Genomic DNA, 27947 nt, shown 5'->3' with positions numbered 1-27947 from the left:
TGTGTGTTTGTGTGTGTGTGTGTGTGTGTGTCTGCGCGCGTACGTTGTGTGTGTCTATTGGTCTCTGTTTGTCCGTATAAAACTCACTTTATCCCTATCAGATACACTCTACCTACCTACCTACAGTAGCGCGTATTCAGGTCAGCCACTTGCAACACTGTTGATATTTATCCCTAGTGTTCAGTACAGTGACGTCACTGACGCTGGAAATTTCGAGACTATAAATATCGACTTGGGGATTTCCACATTTTGTAGCTATACATATATACTAGAATTCATAAACAGGAACGTCACTCAAGCTGAGAGTAGTGAAAGGGGTCACCCTACGGACAATGGGAATTAGCATTACAGGGACCCCTGGGTCACTCTACGGACAATGGAAATTTAACATGGAGAAAAATCGTGGGTCACTCTACGGACAAGGGGAATTAACATGGAGAAAATCGTGGGTCACTCTACGGACAAGGGGAATTTAACATGGCAATAAATCGTGGGTCACTCTACGGACAAGGGGAATTTAACATGGGATTTTTTTTTTTAAAATTTTTTTAAAAAAGGGGTAGGCAATTCAAAGACTATCTCTTTTCGAGAAATATGGCTGGCCCTGAAAAGGGCCTTTGATTTTTATGTTAATGTATTCATTAACATAAATGGCACCGCATTGGTCTTCTTCTTGTCCTTAGGCTGCGTCTTACTGTTGGTCCGTACATCAGCACTCTTTTCAGGCATCCTTGTCTTTCGACGTAGATCCTACGTATCCACAGGCTGGTGTTGGTCCTGTGGACAACGGTCCACTTCGATCGGACATACATGAGCAAGTCTGTCCGAAACATCATGGAAGACACAAGGGTGGATGACTCAACTGTAGTCCACATCTTGAAGCGACGAGAACAGGTGAATCAATGCATTGAACGGCGCTTATTTATAGGCGGAGGAAGGATTGAAACGGATTGAGTTCATTTACCAATCCGAACACGCGTTACAGAATTCAGTCAGCTCGCATCCAATCCGAAGAGAGCAGTCTGTGACGTCACATAGTCTATTTAGATTCGCTAGCGCTTGTGTGCAGTCAATCTATGCGACAGTGATTCAACATGACGGAAACTCAGAAAACGATCCATTGGGGTGCACCAGCAGGGGAGACTGCCCAAGGGAACTCGGACTTACTTTCAGAAGAGGTGAATTGGGATTTTGTGGATTTTCTCTCCTCGCAAGAATTTGTTCCGGAACCTTCGTTACCTTCTTCATTACCGCAAGTGGAGAATTTTAGACAGAGACAGAAAGAAGAATTGGAGAAATTTATACAACGACAAAAGGAAGCGGAACAGGCTTTTCTCCTACAGCAACAGCAACAAGAAGAAGAGGTAAGAAAAAAACAACAGCAAGAAGAAGTAGCAGCAAAGAAACAAGAGGGTGAAAATCAAACGGTCACGGTACTGTTGGACATTTTAGCGGAGTTAAGAAGTCTGAAACAAATGTATCAGACTTCTTTATCACGACCGAAGAGAATACGACCTTCCCGAGCTAAACACGTCAACCCTGTGACTAAGCCTACCGTACCACCCTTAGTGATTTCAACCCAATCATTATCATCATCATCAACATTACGCAGTCCAGAAGTAGGCCTTGGCCGTGGCAAAGGCATAAGGCAGTTAAAGTTGATTGCTTAAACTCACCCTTTCACCATGAAGAAAAAGGCCCTTTTCAGGGCCACCCACATTTCTCGAAAAGAAATACAATTTCAATTTGCCAATAACTCAAAAAAAAAAAAATAAACCCCACCCATTTTACCCTTATTGTACGTGTCTGTCTATGAGTGCGTGAGTGTAGCTTCTTATTTTAAAATCACAACTCAAAGACACTTACCTTATATCATTCATTTATTCTTTTCTCCATTTTTTACAATCCAATTCACAATTCACAACACAACACTTTAATGAAAAGTTCATTGATTTCTTCTTTTCTCCTTGTTTAGTCTCTCTGTTTTTTGAATTTCTTCACCGTCACACTCTTTTCCTCTTCTTCCTCCTCACTTTCTTCCCTTCTTCTTTTTTTCTCCTGTTTCTTTTTCTTCACCTGTCTTCTTTCTTCCTCAGAAGAATCCCTCTCTTCCTCTGAAGAATCCCTCTCTTCTTCTGAAGAATTCCTCTTTTCTTCTGACTCCTCTTGTTTCTTTTTTGGGCAATCTGGAGACCAATGTCCTTTTTCTTTACAATAATAACAGGTATCTTGACTTTTGTCTTTTTTATCCCCTGTTTTTTTTCTTTTTTGACGGTCTGGACACTCTGAAGACCAATGCCCTTTCTTCTGACAGATATAGCAAGTATCTTGACTTTTATCTCTAAAGGAAGGAGAGTAGTCCGTAGGCTGGTCTGAAGAGAATTTTCTAATGACCCCTCGCAAAGCTCTGACGAAACGTTCCATCTGGTCAGTCTCTTCCATCGTTGTGTTCGGCTTGAGAGTGAAATGAATAGTGAAAGGACAAGACACACACCCTTTTATATACGCTGGTCTGCTATGACTATAAAGTAGTTTATGGTGTTTGAACTTGAGTCATTTGACTTTTTGCTTTCAAGATGAAACGATCCCATTCATTCGAGAAGAAAGAAGAAGAAAGTAAGAGGCAGAAACGTGATCTATCGCCTCGTACCAGGGCTGAAATCTTGGCACAAATTCATGCCAGTGATTTTGAAGAGGACATGAGTGAACCAGAATTTGAAACCTCTAAACCAAGTTCACCACCCTTTGTCAACCCTGAAAAGTACTATTCCATTCGAGAGACGGAAAAGCGCTCCTCTAGAAAATTTAGAACCACGGCTTACAAATACACGGTGAAGTTTAAAGATTTCAAGGCTGAAGTGCCGTTAGAGAAAGCAGAAGTGTTCATCACCGAGGTGTGGGATTCTTTGCTCACTTCACTCAAGCAGCAATGTCAACCCAAAGAAGACGATCGCTTGAGACTTTCCATACAACACGACGGTTTGAAATCCCCTGTTTGGATCGAGTTTAGCACCCCTGCAGAATTGACTGCTTCCAAAGTCATGGACAAGATACAACACGTACAACAATCTAATGATCAGTTTGACATCACCGATGGTAAAGCCACACTGGACATGACCCACGTCTCTCCTCCTCAAGGGACAGGACGCAAAAAGATGTTATTGGTGGACGACCTTCGCAACACCAAAACGAGTCTCGTCCGAATTAACAACCCTCATGACCAGATGTGTTTAGCCCGTGCCATCGTGGTGGGACGAACCTATGCCAACAAGAACGACACGGTAGAATGGAAAAGAACCTGGGACACTATTCAACGTTCCGACCGAGCCAAACAACGAAATGAAGCAGAACTCCTGTTACAACAAGCCGGATTGCCCAAAGACACACCCTGTGGCATTCCAGAGATGCAAAAATTGCAAGATGCCCTAGCTCCACGATACACCTTGAAAGTGCACCCTCAAGAAGTGCGCGGACCTCTGTTGTTTCGAGGCCAAGACTTTAAGGACGGAAAATACATTCACCTTTATCATCACGATGACCATTTCGATACCATTACCAGTATCACTGGATTCCTGAGATATGTTTATTATTGTGAGAAATGTGACTATGGTTATAATAATCGAGAGCAACACAAACATTGTGGATGGAAATGCTCAGGATGTTTGGCCTCTCCACCCTGTCTGAGCGAAGAACCAGTGCCTTGTTCCACTTGTCTGCGCACGTTTGTCAGCCCTAAATGTTACCAACAACATTTGAAGACGCAAGGTTCACAGAAGAAATGTGCTTGTCAACTGCTGAGATTGTGCTCTACGTGTGAACAAGTCATACGTACCAATAATACCAAGGCACACGTATGTTCAGGAAAGAAAAAATGTCACATTTGTCACCACATCGTGGACTTGGAACACCAATGTTACGTGCAAAAATACCAACCCCCACCAGAGAAAGAGGACGGTCACAAGAAGAAAGGCAATTTCATCTTTTTCGATTTCGAATGCATGCAAGAGACTGGCATTCACATCCCTAATTTCTGCGTGGCTCATCGAGCGTGCGAGAAGTGCATTCAAGAACCTATCTTCAGTCATTGCCCTCACTGCAGCAAGATTCCTGGAGGGCGTGAAAAAATCTTTCGGGGACCAAATACGTTAGCCGATTTTGCCCAATGGGTCTTAGACCCCGTCGACAAGACGTGGAGCCAAGAGGACATCGAACGTTACGGAGATTGTCATCGTCATGCCACGGTGATGGCTCACAATTTTTCCGGATACGATGGACAGTTTCTTTTGAGGTACTATACGGAACAAGGCACCGAACGTCCTAAAGTGACTTTGAACGGGGCCAAAATCATTTTCATGCAAGTGGGACAAGTACAGTTTAAAGATTCGATGAGCTATTTGGCCATGCCTTTGAGTCGAATGCCTAAAACGTTTGGAATGACAGAAATGGCTAAAGGGTACTTTCCACACTTTTTCAATACGGAAGCCAATCAACACGCCGTTCTACCCCATTTACCTGAGGCTCACTATTACGACCCCGACAACATGCGTACCGAACAACGAGAAGCTTTCTACGCTTGGTACCAGGCTCACGCCTCGGACCCTTTCGACTTTCAGGAAGAAATGCTAAAGTATTGTCGTTCCGACGTGGACATTTTACGGCGTTGCTGTGGAAAATTTCGAGAACTGTTCATGGAACACGGAGGGGTCGATCCTTTGAAAGAAGCTTGCACCATTGCCAAAGCGTGTTCCTTAGTGTATCGACAACGATTCATGCCTGAAAACACCGTGGCTGTCATCAGTCCTCAAACGACCCACTTTGTCAAACGTCAATACTCGGTCAAAGCCCTACGTTGGTTACATTACTTGTGCGACAAGGAAGACAAGTGGATTCAGCATGCCCGCAACGGAGGGGGCGAAAAGACCATCGGAACGTATTCGGTCGATGGCTGGGACTTAGAAAACCCCAAGATCGTGTACGAGTTTAACGGTTGCTTATTTCACGGATGTCCCGTCTGTTACCCTGACCGTGGTACTAAAAATCAGTTTTTGCAACGAACCATGGAAGACTTGTACCAGGACACTTGTCAGCGACGCCTAAAGTTAGAACAGGAAGGATACCAAGTGGTGGAAATGTGGGAACACGAGTACGATCACCGTATGAAAACCGATCCCGAGTTTAAACGTCTCGTGGAAAGTTACAAGCTGATGGACCCGCTGAACCCGAGGGATAGTTTGTACGGAGGAAGGACCAATGCCACCTGTTTGCTGTACCAAGCCGACGAAGAGAAAGGAGAAGAAATCAAATACTTGGACGTGTGTTCGCTGTATCCCTACGTGTGCAAATATTGTCGCTTTCCTGTAGGGCACCCGCAATTGTTGACGGAACACATCGACCTGGTCAACATTCGACAATACGAAGGCTTGATCAAGTGCAAAGTTTTGCCTCCCACGAACCTATACCATCCCGTCTTACCTCACCATTGTCAAGGCAAACTGATGTTTCCCTTGTGCCGTACTTGTGCCGAAACGTGCAACCAAGACCAGCCTTGTCAGCACAGCCAGGAAGAACGGGCCTTGACGGGAACCTGGGTCAGCGTGGAATTGTTCAAAGCTCTGGACATGGGATACCAACTGTTAGAAGTGTACGAAATTTGCCACTTTCCCAAGACACAACAGTATCGCAAGGGTGACCCCACGCAGAAAGGCATTTTCGCAGACTACGTGGATGCCTTTTTGAAACTGAAGCAAGAAGCTAGCGGCTATCCTTCCTGGTGTCACACTCCCGAAGACCAAATACAATTCAAAGAGAAATATTACGAACAAGAAGGTATCACTTTAGACCACATCGAGAAAAACGAAGGCAGGCGATCGTTTGCCAAAGTGATGTTAAATTGCTTGTGGGGTAAAATGGCACAACGACCGTGTTTACCCAAGACGGAATATTTGACAGAACCTTCCCGCTACTTCCAGATGATTCACGACAAAACCAAATACATGAAACACGTGGACGTCGTTCGAGAGAATTTGATCTTGGTCAATTACGAAGAAGATCTGGACTTTGTACAAGACGACCCTTTTGGAAATGTCATCATTGCGGCTTACGTGACAGCCCATGCTCGCTTAAAATTGTACGAAGCTTTAGAACTGTTAGAAGAACGCGTCCTGTACTTTGACACGGACAGTTGCATCTACATCCATTACCCGATTCAACATCACCCTAGCATCGAAGGAGACCGTTTAGGAGCCTGGACAGACGAGCATCCCGACGACAAGATTCTAAGTTTTGTCAGTGGCGGTCCCAAAAATTACGGCTACGAATACCGGGACAAACAAGGAGAAGTGCACACGACGTGCAAAGTGAAAGGACTGACTCTGAATTATCGTACCAGTCGAGTGGTCAACTTTGGGGTAATGAAAGAAGCCTTGCAATCGGGAGAGGATGGAAACTTTAAAGTGACCACTCACCAACCGAACAAGATTGTACGTTTACCCACTCATCACATCGTCAGTCGGCCCTTGGAAAAAGTCTATCAAATCGTGTACCAGAAGCGAGTTCGACTTCCCAATCATTTCACCTTACCGTACGGTCACGTCGGTATTGGTCTGTATATAAAAAAGGAACCCTAGGCAAGATCGATAGTTCATTGTGACTACCAAGACCGAGCGAACAAGATGAATACTTTGAAAAAGACATCGTTCCAGTTTGGGGATTGTAAAAAAGTTGTATCTTCCTCTAGTGTGACTAATACTGGATGGATAAGACCCATGCATTGCGACGGAAAATGTCCGGAAGGAAACTGCGATTGTCCATGTGGTTACCATTGTAATTGCGTAACGGAGTTTGCAGACGAGTGCGATTGTGAGCCTTGCGATGGGACCGATGCTGCACGTTGTGACCTGAGTGATGCCGTAAAGCATCATGGGAACTTTGTTTTCACTGCCCCTGTCATGGAAAGTGATGCTGTGCGTGTCAAACCTGAGGGATGCGAAAGCGATGCCGCTCGTCCTCTTAGACATTTTACCGGGTTTAAAGGGGAATGTTCACCTTCACGTCTACCCCCCTACGGATGTCATCCAGCCCTGAGCAAACTCCTGTTCATGTCACCCAACCCTTATCGAAACGAACCTGTGAAAGACGAATATTCGTTTCCTGTGCGTTTGTCGGAATACTGCGACTTTGAAAATCGTCTTCAATCGTTCAAAGGAAAATGGCCAAAGTATCTGGGAGGACCGACCCCCGAAGAATTAGCCAGAGCCGGATTTTTCTACTTGGGCGAAGGAGATAAAGTCAAGTGCTTCAGTTGCGGTGTGTCACTTCACCACTGGGAACCGCAAGATTCGGCCTACGTTGAACATGCTCGATGGTCACCGAATTGTCATTACTTACCCTTAGTGGGACCGAGACATTGAAGAAACTTTTTACCATAATCATCTGTTCATGGATACTTTACAAGAGAACATTCGTGCTTTGCCTGTGGAGTTGAGAGAACGCATTTATCGAGAGCTGGTCAAAATACAAGTGAAACGTAAAGAACAATTGCATCCGTTACGTCACCGGTGTTTGAACCACTGGTACCTGAAGGCTATACAAGGACTGATTCAATTGAAAGTGTTCCATTGGACAGACATTGATCAACGACCTCCTGGTTATAAAAAGGAATGGTTTGGTATTGACGGTTCTATCTACTACATTGTAAACGTACTGCATCGAATTCCAGAGGAAGAGTTAACGAATTACCAACATCTTGAACACAATGTCAACTTGGTGAAAGAGGAAACTTCTGAACGAATTGTAATGTGTAGATTAGTGACTCAACGATTTAAATTCGACACTGAAGTGAAACCATGTTTGTGCAAAGAGTACATTTCTTGTGTCAGACCAAAGAGGATTTAGTATGACCTATTCATGGATACTTTGCTAGAGAACATTCGTGCTTTGCCTGTGGAGTTGAGAGAACGCATTTACCGAGAGCTGGTGAAAATACAAGTGAAACGTAAAGAACAATTGCATCCGTTACGTCACCAGATCTTTAACCACTGGTACCTGAATGGTATAAGAGAACTGATTCGTCAGAAATTCTTTCAATGGTCAGACATTGTTCAACACTTTGAGGTCGCTAATGATCGACATGTTCATAATTATGGTTACTTCGAGATTCACCTAGTGCAATGCATTGAGGAAGACAAGTTAAAGGATTACAAACATATTTTACGTGGAATCTACTTAGAGGAAGAGGAAACACCTAAACGAACTCTGACGTTTCGGTTACAGTATGCAAGATTTAGATTCCCTACTGGAGAACGAAGATCTCTGGCTAGAAAGTACGTCTATTGCATCCGAAAAAAAGAGAATATAAAAAGAGGCTGCCATGCCACGGTTTATGTCACATGTCATCCAACAGATTCCGTGGAAGGAACTCAATGACCATATTCAAACCGTGGATCATTACCATCAATTATTACAAGAACTATATCCATTCAATTTTGGACGACAAGTGGTGTGTGTCTTAGTGACTTGTTTTCTGGGATTTCGTTTACCAGCCGATTCTTTGTGGACTCTTTACGATCAGTACTTACCACCTCCATGGCCTTAAATGGTCACGAAAAACTCCTTTTGTTCAAAGCCTTGCGTTTTCATCTGGATACTTCTCGACCTCAACAGGAAAAAAAGATTCGTCAACTTTTAGCGACCCAAGACGTGTATGACGATGTGTGTGTAGCTTGTGACTTACACCCTCATTGGACAGATGTTCGTGATTGGAAAAAGGGGGGTTTTGAGGTTTGGACCCAAGAAGTGGCCCAGTATGCACAAGAGTTGTTCAAGGAAAAAAGTTACTTTTCAACCCGTGTTAGTGACGGTGCCAGAAGAACCCGTCACCGAGAACAACCACTCGCTTCAGGACAGGACTGTCATGGACATGCCTGAAAGGTCATTCCGGGAGGACACTTGTGTGACAATACCTCATGTAGAGACTGTAAGAACATTACACACTGTCCCTAGGACATCTTGGTTAACCAAAACATGTTGTACAGACACTTGTTTATATTCCACTTTGATCGCTTTGCTGTGTTTTATATTCCTGTACATCACTATTTGGGTTGTATGTATTTTTGTCTTTCGTGTTCATATTTGAAACATTCAATAAACGTGTTCTGAAAAAGTATATAAACTCTTGTCTTGTTTGTTTTTCGTGTCACAAGTGACATTTCTCATACCATGGCTACCTCTGCTGTCTCTGCTCCCTCTTCCTCTACTGTCAAAGTCATCGACGAACACTTAGATCGTGCCAGTTGGGAGGCTTTGTATCTTCGCCATCCCTTTAACATGCTCATTGCTGGACCTAGCGGTTCTGGCAAAACCGAATTCGTCAAACGTTTGATCGAACATAAACATCATTTGATCGATCGGCCCCCTCAACGGATCGTGTGGTGTTACAAAGAGTGGCAATCGGCGTACAACCTCTTGCGAGAAAGTCAAGGCGATTCCATCGTGTTTGTGGAAGGCATTCCTAAAGAAGACGATGGCATCGTCTCTGACTCCCGTCTAACCCATTTGGTCATTTTCGACGACATGTTAGGAGAAGACGAAGAAGAAATTAAATTGTGGTTCACGCGCAAAGGGCATCACCGTAATGCCAGTGTCGTTTACATCACCCAAAATTTGTTTCAACAAAGTAAAGCCCATCGCACCATCAGTCTCAATGCGCATTACGTGGTCTTGTTTAAAAGCCCTCGAGATAAATCGCAAGTGCAAGTCTTAGCCAAACAGTTAGGAACGCCTTGGCTGACTCAGGCGTACGACGATGCCACTCAAACTCCACACGCCTATTTACTCGTCGATTTGAAACCTACGACCCCCGAGGATTTGCGATTTCGTACCCACTTGTTTCACCACTGGTGCCAAGACGGAGGGCCTGTCCTGTACACGTCTCCGTCCTCGACTTCATTTCACTCCTCCCATGAAAAAAATCTATAAAAACCTCAGACCCTTTTTCGTCTGTCTCACACAGTGCGAACATGACGTCCCTTCAGTCGCATCTTCCCGTCAAATTGATTCGTGCCTTGTATGGCATCAGCCGAGAAAAAGATCCACAAACACGAGCTCGTGTCTTAGAAGCTAGTCTCAAAGAAGTCTTACGATGGTTCACGGTGACGGCACGTCAATTACTCCAAGGAATCATTCAGATTCCTCATCAAACCCAACGCTTTTTCGATAGAAACAAAGTCGCTTTGGTCCAACTGGCCGATCCCCGCATCGACACTCAAACCAAAAAACAAATCATTTTGAAACCTGGAGGGAGCGGTACTCTAGGAGGGGTCATCATTCGCTCACTCTTAAGATGGGATCCTAATGCCCCCAAAGTTATCCCTAAGACAAAAGTTCAACGAAGCCCCAAGAAGAAAAAGACCAAGTCCCCAAGAAGAACTTCTCCAGTGGCAGGACCCTCCTCTTACCAGACACCACCACCATCACCCCGGAAAAAGAAAAGAAGCCCCCAGAAAAAGAAACAGAGAAAAAGTCCCCAGAAAAAGAAAAGTCCACAGAAGAAGAAGAAAACTAGTCGCAAGAGAGGCACTTCGGCCAGGACGCAACCTTACACTCGCAAGCCACGACCTGCCACAGCGTCTCCGGCAGCCTCACGTTTGTCCACTTCTCCGTTGATGTCACCAGGAACTGAAGAGTACTTGGAGACGTTGATTACACCAAGAACTTCTCCGTTGATGACCCCCAAAAGAACTTCCCCAGTGGCAGGACCTTCCAATTTAGCGGCAGTGGCTGCTGCTCACAAAGTACCTTCTCCCAAAATCAAAGTCCAAGAAAGATCGGGCATGTTACAAAGTTTACTGGATTTGTCCAAGCAAGAACTGGCTCGATTTAGTCCGTTACGTACCCCTGCACGACGTGTCATGCCTGTCCTCAAACTGATAAAACGTAAAGACAATCAGTGGCGACGCGTTCCAGTATAAAAAGACCTGTGACCAAGTCGGGGTATCAGTGAACTTGTAAAAGATGTCACCTCCAAAAAGCCACAAAAGAAAGAGACAAAGGCAGACGCGTCATCCGACAAAGCGCTTAGCCAAGCATCGACGTTACCCTAAAAAAAGACACAGTCGTTCCAAGAAAAAGAGGCGCCAACAAAGGGGAGGATTCCTTGGCGATTTTCGGAAAAACATTGTCACCTTTATGACAAAGCGATAGTCCCAAAAAAAGATAAAAGGGTGTGCGTTAAGTCATCGACGTTAGTGTCTGTTCGGTGAATGTCCCGGAACCCACAAGCAAAAAATGTCACCCTCCAGAAAACCCCAAGGAAAAAAAAGGAAAGGACTGCCACCACGTTTAGCCAAACATGGGGACATGTTATCTGTCCTGTCCAAAGCTTCTCCACCCCTACGAAAAAAACTCATTCAAACAGCCTCCAAAGAGGTCATCGATACCGTGTGCGAATGTTGTTTGAACGTTTTGAAAGGCACGATCCCTTTGTCCAAACACCAGAAACAATGCTTAGGCAAACATCGTCACGTTCTTCGGAAAATGGTTCAAAAGAAAATTCCCATTCGTCAAAAAAAGAAGATGTTGGTCCAACGTGGAGGCATTTTACCTCTCTTGTTAGGCCCCATACTAAAAGGAGTCTTGGGAACCATGTTGGGAGGACTGATGGGAGCAAGATAAAAAGGCCTTCGGAAGTCCCAAGATCTCAGAATTCACCCCTGACAACCCCATGGAAGGACGAAAACTAGCTTTAGTGCCTTACAAACGATGGATGGAATACCATCGGTGGCAAGAACAACGCACCCCGCATTTACCTCCCAATCCCAATTTGAGCGAAATGTCCCAGTTACAACACGAATTGCAGTCCTTGATGGATCGTCAAGATTTGTCCGAAACAGAAAAATCGCAAAAGTATGGTCAACTCTTGCAAAGACTGCAACTCTTTCACCAGAAAGCTTTAGACGAAACAACTCTACCCACTCTAAAAGATTTTAAGACCTTGATGAAAAGTCCAGCACCATCATTACCACCACCACCACCACTACTGTCATCCCCAACCGTCACCAGAGATGCTACCCCACAAAGACCTGAGGAAGAAGAGACGCGCGAAGTGTTTCAAACACCGTCAGCAGCTCCCATTTCGAGTAAGATTGCAGGATCCTTGTTGACCCCGTCCCCCACACCCCAACGAGAAGAAATGAAAGCTTGGGTTAAAAAGATGATGTCCACGCCTTCTTCGACAGAAGTGAAAAAGAAAGAAGAGAAACCAGAAGCGAAAAAAGAAAAGAAAACCAAAGCCATTCCATTGCCACCTCCACCACCACCACTACCTTCGACTTCTACTCCCGTAGCCCATCGGACACGTAAATCCGTTTCCAAACCACCCTTTCGACCCACCCAAAGTAGCATCACCGAAGAGTGGGTGACTTATTAACACAAAAATGGAAAAAGTCTTAGCCAGCATTTACTACGATCCCTCGCATCCTGCAGGTTACGCAGGAGTTCAAAAATTGTATCGTGCTGCCAAAACGCGACTGAAAAGTCTCCGTTTACCTCAAGTGCAACGATGGTTACAAGAACAAGCTACCTACACTTTGCACAAACCCATTCGACGCAAGTTTGCCAGAAGTCGCACCCGAGTGGAAGGCATCGATCATCAATGGCAAGCCGATTTAGCCGATGTCTCTCATTTGGCCAGCTACAATCGTGGTTACAAATATTTGTTTTGTGTCATCGACGTCTTTTCCAAATTTGCCTGGGTCGTGCCCTTGACTTCCAAATCCAGCAGCGAGTTAGTGCGAGCCCTGCAACGGGTGTTGAAACAAAGCGGTCGTCGCCCTCTTCGATGGCAAACGGACAAAGGCACCGAATTTCTGAACCAAGCTTTCCAAAAAGAATTAAAGAAACGTGACATTCATTTTTTTACCACCGAGAATCCCGAAACCAAAGCCAGCATCGTGGAACGTTTTCAACGCACTTTGAAAGAACGCATGTGGAAATATTTTACGCATCACCACACTCTGAAGTACATCGACATCTTACCACACCTGGTGCAAGCGTACAACCAATCTTACCATCGAAGCATCGGACGTGCCCCGCAAGACGTGACTCCCGACAACGAAGTGCTGGTGTTTGAGCGCCTGTTCGGTACGTCCCCGACGAGGGCTGTCCCCAAGAAAAGTGGAGAGTTGACCGTAGGAGATTGGGTGCGCATTGGCAAAACCAAACGCACTTTCGACAAAGGTTACTTACCTAACTGGACGACCGAATTGTTTCGCGTCACTGGACGAGTACATGGCCGTCATCCTGCCGTCTATAAATTGGAAGACATGAACGGAGAAGTACTCAAAGGAACGTTTTATTTGCCCGAGTTACAACGTGTCACCAAAAAAGAAGACGACGTGTACGACATCGAAAGCATTCTCGAACGCAGAACCCGTAAAGTGGGCAAACGACGTGTCAAAGAAGTCAAAGTACGTTGGAAAGGATATCCACCCAGTTTCGATTCTTGGATCGACGCTTCGCAAGTCATCGACTATAAAAAGAAGAAGTGACCATCATGCCCTTTCACACAGCAGCAGACGCAGCTACGTCGACCACTCCTTCTTCCCCTAGTTCTTCTGTGCAAGATTTACAAAAACAACCCTTGTGGGTGTGGTGTGGAGAACGTGTGCCTAAAACGCAAATCGTCTTTTTCTGTCAAATCTTCGTGGTGTATTGTGTCATCGGGGCAGCCATCGCCAATTTGAGTTTGCAACAAGGAGACAAACAATTGTGGACCATTTTATTGAGCAGTTGCATCGGTTACCTGCTTCCCAATCCCTCCCTGAAATTCTCCTCGAACGGGAACGTTGTGTCCAGTGCCAGTGCCAGTCACCACTCCAACAACCACAACCAGAACCCCATTTTGGGCGGAGACACGCCTCTGACATCCACTAACCCCTCGGACAGCCACAGAACTCTGGAATTATGAGTCACGAAAACCAATTTTACTTAACCTTACCCAGTGACAGTTCCATGGAGGTGTTTCCCAACAACACGTTGTGCTGTTACACGGCCAAATTACCTCAAGCCATCCCCTTAGATCACGAAGCCCATTGGGAAGTGGCTTTAGTAGAAATGATTCACCCTACACAAATCCAAAACATCACCGAAAAGCAAAACTATTTTGAGGTGGAAATCCTGAACGAACAATTACAAAACTACATGAATGACATCGGGTTTTCAGGGGACACAAAACCAGCCAGCAAACCACCCTTCATTATCTACACCGTGAAAATTCCGGCAGAGTTTTATTTTAGTGGCCAACATTTGGTGGACACTATTGCGGACAGGTTCGAGTTCGCCTTTGGCAAAGCCCTGAACAGAGTCAAAAAAAGTGTCACCATGGAGTACCATAAAGTGGCTCGTCGCTTACTGATGAAATTTCAGGATACTCAACTGTTGTCCTTCAGGTTCAATGGTAGTTTGTTTGAAATTTTAGGTGGACATCCAACAATGGTCGCAAACAATTGGAGCCCCAAGATCAACAATAATATGGATTTTTACAGAGCTTTTGGAAAACCGGTAGAACTGAACCAAGGACTGAATTTGATGTTTGTGTACTCCGATGTGGTGGAATACAACGTAGTGGGACACACCTCTGTGCCATTACTGCGTGTCATTCCTTTCAAAGTGGATAGTACCACGACCAGTGACCAGGAAGGTGGAAACACTTACCACGTCCACCGCGAATTTGTCCATCCTCATTATTTACCCGTCAGCAAGTCGTATTTGGACACGGTCAACATTGCTATAAAAGGAGATTTGGGACAAAATATTCCATTCACCAAAGGAAAAGTCACGGTGAAACTCCATTTTCGAAAACGGTTTTCTCACGATTCGTAAGTAAGTCATGTATCCAGTGTACCAAGGGGTGGCTCGACAGCGAGGACACGGTTTAGGAGACATGTTAAAATCGGCCTTTCGTTCGGTGGCCCCGGTGTTGAAACCGATGGTGACACGCGGATTGCACGCCTTGAAAGATGCGGCACTGACGCAAGGCAAAGAATTTCTCCAAAATGTCATCATCGACAAACAAAACCCTAAAGAAGCCTTCATGAGGGCAGGCAAAAATGTCTTGCTGCAAACAGGCAAAGACATTTTAGGCCGACGAGACACACCTATAAATGCCCTGCACGCTACCGAATCAGGCATTCAGCAAGGACAAGGTAGAAAGAGACGAAGACGAAGAAAACACCCTTTCACCAGACTTCAAGCTAGAAAGGCCAAGAAAAGAAAAACCGTTCGAGACTTAGACGTTTTCGATTATTGAGACACAGAGAAAAATGATGCACCGAGAGTCTTGCGCTTGTTCCAAGACGGAACTGGATCTGTTTGCCATGCCCCCCACCATGATGACCATGCAAGAATCCCAGTGGGTGGAATTTCATCCCGTCTCCTCATTGACGGAATCAGCTCCCATCGAGTTCGAAATCAAAGGACAACCCGAAGATTACATCGATCTGAATAGCAGTTACCTGTACTTGAAAGTCAAAGTAACCGAAGCGAACAACGGTGCCATAGACAATGATGATGCAGTAGCTCCCGTCAACAATTTCATGCATTCCTTGTTTAGCGAAGTGGACTTGTACTTGAATAACAAACTAGTCAGCAGCAGCATGGATACATACCCTTACCGTGCCTACCTGGAAAATCTCTTGACGTACGGAATAAATGCCAAGGACAGTCATCTGGATGCTTGCGTGGTATGGAAACCTGACCCAGCGACTAAGTTCAACGCTATTGTACTTGCTGCGGATGCTTCACATTCAAAGGGATTTGTAGATCGACGAGCAAAAATTGCACTAAGTCGTAGTTTAGAACTGATGGATCGCTTGCATTTGGACATGTGGTTACAAGAAAAGTATTTGCTGAACGGGGTGGATGTCCGCCTGAGACTGAATCGCAGCAGTGCCGCTTTCCATTTGATGGCTGCTCGTGATGCCACTTACAAAACCATCATCCAAGAAGCCAGACTCTACGTGCGTCGCGTAGAAGTGTTGCCTAAAGTAGGTAACGACATCAGTCAGACGTTGAGCAGAACGACCGCCAAGTATCCGATCCGACGTGTGGAAGTGAAAACCTTCACCATTCCTGCTGGACAACGATCCATGATCCAAGATCATCTGTTCCAAGGACAGTTACCCAAACGTTTGATTGTTGGTATCGTCAAGAATTCAGCCTTCAACGGAGCCTACCACGAAAATCCTTTTGAGTTTCAACATTACAATGTGTCCAAGATAGAAGTCAGTCGCGATGGCAAGACCTTGTGTACCCGACCTTTCGAGCCTAACTTTGCCCAGAAGAATTATTTAAGATCGTACTTGTCCCTGTACGAAGCTACCGGACAGTTAGGAACCAACACCAGTCACAGTATTAAGTACGACGATTATGACGGAGGCTATGCTTTGTGGGCTTTCGATTTCACTCCAGACCAAGGCAGCGACGAGGGACATTTCCACCCTATAAAATCTGGCCAGATTCGTGTGGAAATTCAGTTTGCAGAAGCTTTACGCGCAGAAAACACGGTGAACGTCATCCTGTATGCAGAATTTGACAATACGATAGAAATCAACAGTTTGAGAGAAGTCATTCTAGATTATTAGAAGCCATGGAAGACTGTTATCCCTCTTTACAAAGTGAAGAAACTTTGGACATGAAATGTGAGGAGACCGTGGAAGGAGAATCCCAAGACGAAGAAATTGTCATGATGAAGTCGAGATGGCCAGAACAAGAAGCCCATTTAGTCTCCTGTTTTGCCAAACACTTGGTCGACAAAATGACGGAATTGATCAAGAAAAATTGCTATGGATGTCAAAACGATCATCCCAGTCAAATTCAACACGATAAATGCCTGATGTTAAGTCAAGAAGAAAAATTGGACGAGTATCTGGACGAAGCTTGGAGTCTCATCTCGAACAAAGACGTGTTGCACCAGTGGTATAAAGACTTGCGTGAACATTCTTGTCCACCATTAACCACTCAAGAGATCCATCGTATCGAAGCTCTCCTGAATCAGAGTGAGGAAACAGAACGAATAACCGTTTATTCGTCAGACATTTTCAAGCAAAAAGTCAGAATCGAATTGACCACTTATTATTACCTGTGAAGAAGAAAACACAAAACAATGGATACCTGGGAACTTTATTACCTTTTGAACCATAGTTCGTATACGGCTTCTTGGAATCCTGTCGTCTGTGCTAAAGATGAACTCCCTCATCGCAAACCTAAAGACCATCAAGCTTACGTGATCAACACGGACGAAAGTCATCTCCCAGGAACCCACTGGGTAGCCGTCTACTTTCCTCAAGAAGGATGTGTGGAATATTTTGATTCGTACGGATTGCCCCCTTTGGAAGACGATATCATCGACTTTATGAGAAGAAATGCTCAAACCACCCGATTCAATAACGTGAAATTACAAGGCACAGATTCCTTGGTGTGTGGACAGTACTGTGTGTATTTTCTGCATCATCGCAGCCTGGGCTATTCCTTAGAACATTTAGTGACTCATTTTGATCCTCGTTCTTCTGCTAGAAACGATGTGAAAGTAGATCGATGGTTTTGTGACCATTATGCTTATCTTTTGTCTCAAGCTAGGAAACGTAGTGTCCATCAATGGCCTAATGATTTCCAACAGTGGAAATCACAATTTCATTCACAACGTTGTCAGCCCTGTTTAAAGTAGATCGTCCATTGAGAAAAAAAGTGTTTGTAATTTGAAAAAAATTGTTTGATGTTATTATGTTGGATTATTGTTAAAAATGTTGATGTTTAGTGTTAAGTGATTTTTTGAATAAAAAATGTTGTGTTAAAAAAAAATGCCTTTGTGGTTTGTTTAGCTATAAGAATGTTGAATTGATGCTCTTTCATTTCTTACTATCCCTCTCATGAACGTTGCGGCTCGAAAACCGTGTGGGGGATGTTTTCCTTCACGTCCGCGCTTTCACTTTAAGAACCGGGTTGTTCCCAGTCTAGCCATCCATTGTCGACTCATCCTCCTAAGAAGATGTGCTCCAAACTAGCTAAGCTCAACGAAGCCTACGTGAATCTGCATAGGGTCAGACACAGTCTGATACCGAAACCAGAAGAAATAGAGAATGTGAGAATGTTAAAAATCACTGAAGACCTGATAGAAGAGCTCTTCAGAGAAGAAATGAACAGGGAGAAAGAAGAATGGACAGAGAAGTACAGACTTCAGAGACAGCAGCAACAGCAGCAACAGCAGCAGCAACCTGAAGCTGACAGAGGCTTTGTCGATTGTCGTATCGACACCAAAGAATTCTTCTTCTCTTTCCGAAGAAGCAGACCTATCGCCAGAAAGTCTATCCTCAGAGGACATCGCATTCTTAGAAACTAAAAAGAATGCCATAGCAAAAAAAAAACAGCCCTTTTAAGGGCTACCCAATACTCTAGAAAAGAAATAACTATTAATTTGCCAATGTGAGTAGGTAGAGTAGTGTGAAAATAAACACTAACTCTTTCTTAAAAATTTTGAGGGTATGTGTTGGTGTGTTTGTGTTTGTAAGTGATAAAGTAGGTTGGTGTGGATAGTAGATTAAAATGATGTTAGTTTTTTGGGCTGTTTGAGGTGTATATTTGGGGTTAGATTGGATTGCTTTGCGTATGTGGATAGTTTATTGAAGTGATGGGTAGCATAAAAAAGTGAGCGAGTGTTTCTTTTAGGTCGGCGCGTTGTTGTTGTTTTTTTGGTCATGATCTAGGTAAGATCAATTTTATGTTATTAGGGGATGTTTTCCTTCACGTCCGCGCTTTCAGTATAAATTGAAAGTCGTTAGGCAGTCCAGCTACCCTTGTTGATTGATCAACACCAAAAAAAATGAACACGAGACTTGAGAAACTGTTGGAGCTTCATGTGCATCTGGAATATGCCAGGCGCATATTAAATGAACTGGCCGCGGAAGCCATTGTCGAGGAGGGAAGGATAAGAGAGGAGGAAAGAAGAAACAAAGAAGAAGAAGAAGAAAGAAGATATAAAGAGGAAAGAAGAAACAAAGAAGAGGAGGAGGAAAAGGAGAGAAGAAATTTCAAAATCCCGGAGAGCGAAAATTGGGATTCTGAAGCAACATATCCTGCCTCTGCTCTCTCCCCCCAAAAGGTAAAAAGTAACTGGGGGATAAGATGCGTATGTGGCGCCAGGCCTGGAAGGTGCCACCATTAACCAGGTGCCCATGAAGTTCCAAACAAAACAGCCTTTTTAAGGGCTACCCAATACTCTAGAAAAGAAATAACGATCAATTTGCCAATGTGTGTAGGTAGAGTAGTGTGTATATAAACACTAACTCTTTTTTAAGATAGTGTGAGGGTATGAGTTTGTGTGTTAGTGTTTGTAAGAGCTCAGGTATGTTTGTGTGAATAGTAGATTATGGGTTTCTAACGTATGTGAAGAGTAAAGTTAGGGTTTTATTATATGAAATGAGAAAGTAGGGGGGGATGTTTTCCTTCACGTACGCGTTGTTGGGTCATGATCTAGGTAAGATCAATTTTATGTTTTTAGGGGATGTTTTCCTTCACGTTCGCGCTTTGAGTATAAAACTAACAGTGTTGGCCATTGGAACCCATTCTACGGAATAAGCAAACAAGAAGATACCAGCAGCTTCAGCTTTATATAACAATCTTATGGGAAGTTGGTATTGGATGGTAGATGGATTGAGTGTAGTAGAAAGGGTTGAACAGGAATGGAGGTATGGAGTGACAAAAGACTTCGTCTCAAGACAAGTAACCAGCCTCCACTTATCCGTAAATATTGTAAAAGAAATGATACAGGATGAGGAGAAGAGAATCAGAGGTTTAATTAACCCACCGTATGTCAAAGTGGGTAAGTTAAAAGAAGCGATAGATCATGTGACGAGTGCAAGGTGCTTTCTAGAAGACATTGTAGAATGGACAGATTGGTGTTTCGCGAAGTGGGGGTTAGAAAAACTTAAGAAAGCTGAAGAACTAATGAGGAATGTGCTGACCGAAGAGGTCAAGAAGATCAAAGAAAAGTGGTTAAAGGAAAGACAAGAAGAAGAAAATAGAAAAAAAAGGGATGAATTAGAAAAACTGAACACAAACTGGATGAAAATCCAAGAGAAGTTCCGGGCCATGGGCCACCCGGACTGGTTGCCGGAAACAGAAAAGAAAAAGAAGAAAGGAATGATGGACAAAATAAGAGGATGGTGGAAGAAGTTAAGAAGTTAAAAGAAGAAGAAGAAAAAACCCAAAGGCCCTTTTCAGGGCCAGCCATATTTCTCGAAAAGAGATAGTCTTTGAATTGCCTACCCCTTTTTTAAAAAAATTTTTAAAAAAAAAATCCCATGTTAAATTCCCCTTGTCCGTAGAGTGACCCACGATTTATTGCCATGTTAAATTCCCCTTGTCCGTAGAGTGACCCACGATTTTCTCCATGTTAATTCCCCTTGTCCGTAGAGTGACCCACGATTTTTCTCCATGTTAAATTTCCATTGTCCGTAGAGTGACCCAGGGGTCCCTGTAATGCTAATTCCCATTGTCCGTAGGGTGACCCCTTTCACTACTGCTGAGGCTATAAAAAGATAGTGGGATTTTCCAAAGGAAAAACCCACAAGTTGGAGCTATAAATAGATAGTGGGATTTCATAGGAATTTCAGCTGATTATAGATACATAGGTATTTATCCACGATCGTCACAAAATGGAACGAAAAAATTGAAAAAGAAGAAGAAAATGAGAAGAGGAAGAAAGAAGAGGAGGAGAAGAAAAAAAAGAAAGGGAAGAAGAGTGTAGGAGATAAAATAAGAACTTGGTGGAGAAAAAGAAGAAATTAGAAGAGGAAAACCCAAAGGCCCTTTTCAGGGCCCCCATATTTCTCGAAAAGAGATAGCCTTTCCATTGCCTACCCTTTTTTTAAAAAATTTAAAAAAAAAAAAAATCCCATGTTAAATTCCCCTTGTCCGTAGATTGTCCCACGATTTATTCCCATGTTAAATTCCCCTTGTCCGTAGAGTGTCCCACGATTTATTCCCATGTTAATTCCCCTTGTCCGTAGAGTGTCCCACGATTTTTCGCCATGTTAAATTTCCATTGTCCGTAGAGTGTCCCAAGGGGTTCTGTAATGCTAATTCCCATTGTCCGTAGAGTATCCCCCTGCACTACTCATGATGCCCCAGTGCTGTGCATCACTATAAACTGTCACACCGTAGACATCGTAGCGATATGACTGAAAAATTGTTAAAGCAACGTTAAAAATCCAAATCACACACACACATACACACACACACACACACACACATACACACACACACGTTTAATTTGCTTGTAAGCATGAGAGCTATTGCTACAGAAAAATGTAAATAAATTCCCGATTGTTATTTGTATAACTAATTGTACAAAAATTATCAACTCTGTCCCTACATGTTATCTATACGACACACCGTATAATCCAATGTAGAAAAGTACATGAACATATACGTTTATACATGTCAGATTGATCGAAACTAAGCATGTTGCAGTATACTTAGTTTATCATTTAAAATTAGTGACAATTGTAACATCCAACAGAACCGAACCAAGTACCTTCTTCGAAAGTATGCAACTGCTCACCTTTTTAGTCTGTAATTTTTCTTTAAAAATGTGTTTTTGTATTAATTTAAACCAAACTCTTGCTTTGAGGAAAATGTCTTTTCAGATAAAAGCGAAAACATATATCGCTATAGTAATAGTTCTCATGCTAACAAGCAAGTTAAGCATATATCTCATGTATGCATACATACAAGCTTTATTTATGGCAATTGGCTAGCGTCAAGTACTATCCTTTATCATTAAACCCTATTAGGATCCAAGTCCTAACACTAACCTCTTAATGCTGAGCGCCTAGCCAGGCAGCTGTTAGTACCATTTTAAAAGTCTTTAGTATTTCTCAAACGGGGTTCGAATCCGCGACCTCCCGCATCCGAGGCGGACGCTCTAACCACGAGGAACCAAGAACTAATAATAATAATAATAATAATAATACTATTTACATAACTACTTGCGGTGAAATAAGAGGTGGAAAGAAGCGAAATGTAAACAAACGAATAGTCATTTCCAAGTATGTATGTCATGAATGTTTCGGAAATTACTTCGCAATATACAGTAAGAACGACAACAACTGTAATTTCTTATATATATATATATATATATATATATATATATATATATATATATATATATATATATATATATATATATATTGCTGCTATGTAGTGCCACAGGCAGTCGAATCGCCAATGCCTACAAATTACTTGTATTTTTATTTTAGAATTTGTCTAAGAGAATACCATCTTAAGCTGATGTCAGCCATATTTCATCTGTGTCTAGACAAATCAAGATGTAAATGCTTCGCTCATTGACTGTAGCAACATCGAATATTTTTTTCTGACGAATGTGTTGTATATTCTACTCTCTCCTTGGCTTTTCTGCGTGTACTTGACATTTATCTAAAGATGATTACAAGAAAATCAGCTGTCAAACTTCAAATGGAGCAAATTCAGATCTGTTTGGAGGATGTGACAAAGTTTGGATGCTGTATTAATTCACGACGGGGTGATTTTTGTGCCACTGCGTGGTCATGGAGCAGGCGGATACACCGGATACCGGCTCGTGGACGGGTCCGTTTAGTAGTTGGCAATAAATTGGAGGTACAACAATGCTTACTGACACATACAGTGTCAGGAGCATGTGCCTGTGTGGCCTGGTGTTTAGCGTGTAAAAAAAATGCACGTCAAACTCCTTCAACATCGACTGCTTTGTGGTCTCTGCTCGTTTTCTCCAGTGTAAACTTTATTGTTGTCTCTGTATTCGGGTTCAAAAAATCAAAATCCCTATTTCATTACCTGTGATAATCTCTTTACAACCTCTTTGGTCACTCTTTTTATATTCTGCTAGTAGCAGTTTAGAGATTTCAACCAGAGTCTGTTTTTGATGAGCCGTTCAGTACGAACATACTTAGTCTATGCAGAGAAAAGCAAATATCCCGTCACAGACACGATCAATTTAGGAATCACGAGAGTCATATGAACACAAAGTATCACCTTTTTATTTCATACATTCTCAACAACACCTCAACGATTACTATAATTACTGCATCCATCAACTGTCCCCTCGTACAAATATCCAACAATTGGAGTGACAGTTTTTCTGCCGTATTCAATGCTGTCTATTGCGGAATGGACACCCTTTTCGGTGGAAACCTTGTAAACAGTTTCTTCGAAATCCAACAATATTTTAAGGAATCTAGTTTGTCGTCAAAATGTTTTTAGACTGCTGGAAGGATCCAATTGTTAAGCTATGAAAATAGATGGAACACACTTTTTAGACCTTTTGGCTCGTCAAAAACTGGAAATACTGGATATAAAAAAATGCTAAAGAAAAATGTACATTTGAGAACCCTACATAGGAGGAAGATGTATTTTTATATAGCAGAACAAAGAAATACAGCCTAAATATCCAATATAATCCATAGTTATATAAAGACAGATTATGCAAATTGCCTCCTCAACAGAAATGCAAACAATTCGCAAAAAACAAATCATTTGATAACCATGTATTAGAAGCATAGAATATAACTGAAGAATACTACTGGGAAGAAAATAGAAGTTGAGAAGTACCAATTAAGGTGAAAAAGAATATTAATGCACAAGATGAAACGGAATTAAATGGTTACTCAAATGCTGTGGAAGTTGCGCATTAAAAAATATTGTCTATAAAACTTTACATTGAAATTGTGACAATGCAGGAAAAAGAATAAAAGACTACCAACGAAACACACACACACACACACACACACACACACACACACACAGATTTAATACATGGATATTCGGAAAATGTTGAAAGTATAAAAGCACACATATGTGGAACTGTCACTGCTCTAGAGCGTAAAGGAAAAGACAATGTTGAAAAATCAAATTCAAAAGTGAGAAAGAATATACTGTTATATATTATACGGCTGAAACCTACGTATAAGGCATAACACTTGACACCAGTCTCTTACCAGATACAATAATGCTTACCGTTTCTACAAAATTTGGTAAAACGTTTAGTAAAAGGTTATCAAGGATACTCAAGTGCTTGTGAACGAATACATGATAAAAGACTAAATGCCGGTATGCTGCCTGAGAGAACAGGCTCTGGTGGTAAAGGTATTATTGAGTAATTGGATGATAGAGATAAACAAAGCATAAACTTTACGCTGTCAGTTCACACTGTTAGCAAAGCAAGACACAGTATTGCCTGACGTCAGTGTCAGCATAATGAGCTGACGTTCAATCAGAGGTGTACACACACACACACACACATAATTAGGAATTCATAACCTATTTAGGAGACAATTAAAGTATCAGTATAAATAGAGTATATGAATACGAGACTTTTTAATAACATTTAATATGTATGTATGTATGTATGTATGTATGTTGAACTTGCCCCGTCTCCAGTACAAACCTTAAACTTATCGGCAAATGGTCATGATATTTTAAAGGAGAAGCACGAATATTTCAAAGATAAAGTGCGTGCGCGCGCGCGCGAGCGTGTGTGTGTGTGTGTGTGTGTGTGTGTGTGTGTGTGTGTCTATGTGTGTGTGGTAGGGAATTCTTCCTTTCTGCGTGAAGTAAATTCCTTACCTGTTGACCCTGCTGTATGAATTTGTTTACCTTTCACAGAATATTTTCATAAGCAAAAACTGTGAAGTTATTACTGTGTTGAACCCAGACGAGGTGGTGTCATTCTCCGTACTCGCGACAACTTCCGTGAATGACAACATGCACTGGTTAGCTCTTTGTAGGTATTCCTGGGTACATGTTTGCGACTGAGCTTCACCTATAGTTCCTAAATAAATATAAAAAAAAACAAAGAAAGACGAGCAATATTTAATGTCACATTGATTAGCGCATTAATTAGGCCAAATAGTTTTGATAGAATAAGAGTAGAACTCTTTGTTCATCGCTCTGTATCAGTTTCTTACGACTGTTTTCCTTTTGTCATTTACAGTATACGTTTGGATTTCCACACAGATCAAAGTCTCAATTAAACCAGATTTTGTTACATAATCGACTAATGGGATATACGCCTATGATAGAGCTTACTGTGATTACCATGATCCACATAAAAGATGTTATTAAACGTTATATGCCGCAATCCGTACTTAGAATTTTCATGATTTTAATAAATGAACTTATAACAGCCTTGAAATCAAAAGGAATTATATAAAGCTGTATTGTCTATCAAATGGAATTACAGGTAGCTTAGTTGCCTATCAAATGGAACTGCATATAGTTTAATTACCTATCAAATGAAATTACATGTAGCTTATATAAAGTTGTATTACCTATCAAATGAAATTACAGGTAGCTTAGTTGCCTATCAAATGTAAATTACATATAGTTTAAGAAACGGAAAGCTCTGATATCTTGTGTATTACTCTTACGCTATTCTACCATGTTCAGAGTTTATTCACGTATTGAAAAAAAATTATTGAATCAAAAGTTAAAAAGAGACCTGCAGAGCTACAAGGGACGTGACAAAATAGAGCAAACATTTCTCTTTTCTCAGCAGCAATTAGAAACCATTTTCCTAGTAAGTGTTTTTTCTGTTTTTGTTTGAGATTTAACACGAAAAATGACAGGATAAAGAATTCGAAGTGATATTATACGGGCTCTTGTTGGAAATCCCATTAGATCAAAAGTTCTCCAATCGTTTTCTCAAGTAAACTATTTTTCTTTTTATTAAATATATCCACATGGAAAGTTAATATAAATAGCTTAGATAATGAACGTTTAGAGACGATAATTTGGAAAATAATGAGAATGGTTGTTTCCGTCATATATTAAATTTATTTTGCATGTATCCTTAGCACCAGTGGTTTATATAAGATCAGTGACATGGATACATTGTTGAAATAATAACATATGTAAAATACTACCTCAAAATACAATTTGGTTCAGAAGGTGAAAACAAGTTGGCATACGTGATTCCTTCTGAGAAATCACAAAGGAGCTAAATCATGTAAAGACACAATTTTGTAAATTTGATAAAAGTTTGTTTAGAACAGTATGTTAAGGACTTTCACGAAAAGAAAAACGGTATATGCTTATCAGTCTAATGAAACAGAAAAGGCGTATGTAATTGAACGGCTTATAGAATCCAAAATACAAGAAAATGGAAGGATATCACTTTGAAGGAAAGCAGAAATGCTCAACGGTTTACCAAAGCTGACGGAATGATATGCTACGTTCAACAGAGATCAATAGATATGACCCTTGTCCAAGATGGCAAAGAAGAAAGCAGATCAAAAATATGGATCAGTCTTTTGCCTTACAATTCAGCATATGGAAATTATGCCTTCAAAGCACGTGAAGTAATCAGAATTTCAATGTAATTTTTTTTTGGAAAAGGGCTACTTTCCTAACTTGGCTAATAAAAATATTTAAAAACTGGCAAGTTGTTTTAGGAGATGAACTATTTAACTGGAAGACTGGAAAGACGAGGCTATACATATTGTGTTTTACGAAGCAACGTTACCTCGATACAACCAACAAGATGACATGTAAAAGATGAAAACATTTAAAGAAAAAAAAATGGACGGATGGTCATCTATGTGCACTTGTTAAATGGCAAGGATAAGGAATGATTTATAGATGGGATATCATTAATCAAAATTACACAGATCGGAAGAAACACCATATAAAAACTGCAGTGGCAAGAAGCATGGAAACATCGAATGTTTCAAAATTTTCAGCTTCTAGAGCGTGACAGTTATAAAAAATTGTACATTAAAGCATGAACTAATAAGAAAATGTCAGATTTCTCAAACAGAAGAGGAAAGTTTTAAACAACATTCAAAGCATAAAAGACAACAACTGAACACACGGAAAGTTGATAAGGCGACTATGATGTAGTAAGTATTCAGAAGGGTAATATATAATATCGTTTTATAAAAATGACGAAATATTTTAAGTTGCTCGATTCAATATCTTTTTTGAAAAAATACATTAAAACAAATACGACGTGAATAAGTACATGCAAATCTAAATGATTTTGAGCAAAATAAATTGTGACTAAACTCACATTAATATTGATTTTATCACAAGGACACAAAAGCTCCTCTCCATCTAATACAAGAAGATAAACAGATTACATACGCCAGCCAGGAATATTTTCCTGGATAATGTTTACTATATACAATTTAACCTTGACACAACCTGAATTACCACAACATTAACGAAAGGGAAATTATATTGGGTGGGGTGGGGTTGGCACCACTCGGCTTAAAATAAAATATCGTACACATTTCTTTGACAGCGTGTTAATAAAAGAGTTTGGAGATTCATTTATTCATGTGCAATATTAAGCCTTTGGAATGATATTCGCAGTCGTCATACAGTAGCAACAGAGCTAAATCGAAGGAGGAATATTCGCAGTCGTCATACAGTAGCAACAGAGCTAAATCGAAGGAGGAATATTCGCAGTCGCCATACAGTAGCAACAGAGCTAAATCGAAGGAGGAATATTCGCAGTCGTCATACAGTAACAACGGAGCTAAATCGAAGGATGAATATTCCCAGTCGTCAAACAGTAACAACAGAGCTAAATCGAAGGAGGAAAGGAGAAAACGAACTTCAACATAACAGATAACTAAACTAGGTGTAGAAACAAGAAGAGTAAAATAGTATTACAAATTGAGAAGAAAATCGATTAGGTAGGGAAATCAATAAAGAGTGATACACTGGTGTGGAAAACAGTAAATTAATTCTCAATGTATCTGCAAATCAAAGAAAAAATTAAGTTTTTAGAAAAAAATACTTAATGGGCGTTAGATTTTGCACACAAATGACCAACACAGCACATTACACTTTTCCAGGAACTCGGTTGATTGCTAAGCTGAAAGCGGCATTGTTCA

General features: G+C 41.7%; 1 protein-coding gene across 3 annotated transcripts in view; it reads right to left on the bottom strand.

The window, feature by feature from the left end:
- The window catches only part of LOC149800059 (uncharacterized), an 89086-nt gene that overhangs the window by 53325 nt on the left and 7814 nt on the right, over nt 1-27947 (bottom strand). Inside the window, exon 2 of one of the 3 annotated variants that reach the window (XM_089957181.1) lies at nt 24703-24877. The exons of the other annotated variants lie outside the window; for them this stretch is intronic. Coding sequence (XP_089813307.1) covers nt 24703-24877 — 175 coding nt within the window. The remainder of the gene's footprint in view (nt 1-24702; nt 24878-27947) is intronic. 3 annotated transcript variants of the gene reach the window in all.

This window comes from Sinohyriopsis cumingii, chromosome 5, assembly GCF_028554795.1.
Source record: "Sinohyriopsis cumingii isolate HCF-2022 chromosome 5, ASM2855479v2, whole genome shotgun sequence".
In the NCBI taxonomy this organism is placed as follows: Eukaryota; Metazoa; Mollusca; class Bivalvia; order Unionida; family Unionidae; genus Sinohyriopsis; species Sinohyriopsis cumingii.
Note: the sequence above shows the minus strand (reverse complement) of the source record. Positions and strands in the feature narration are given on the sequence as shown.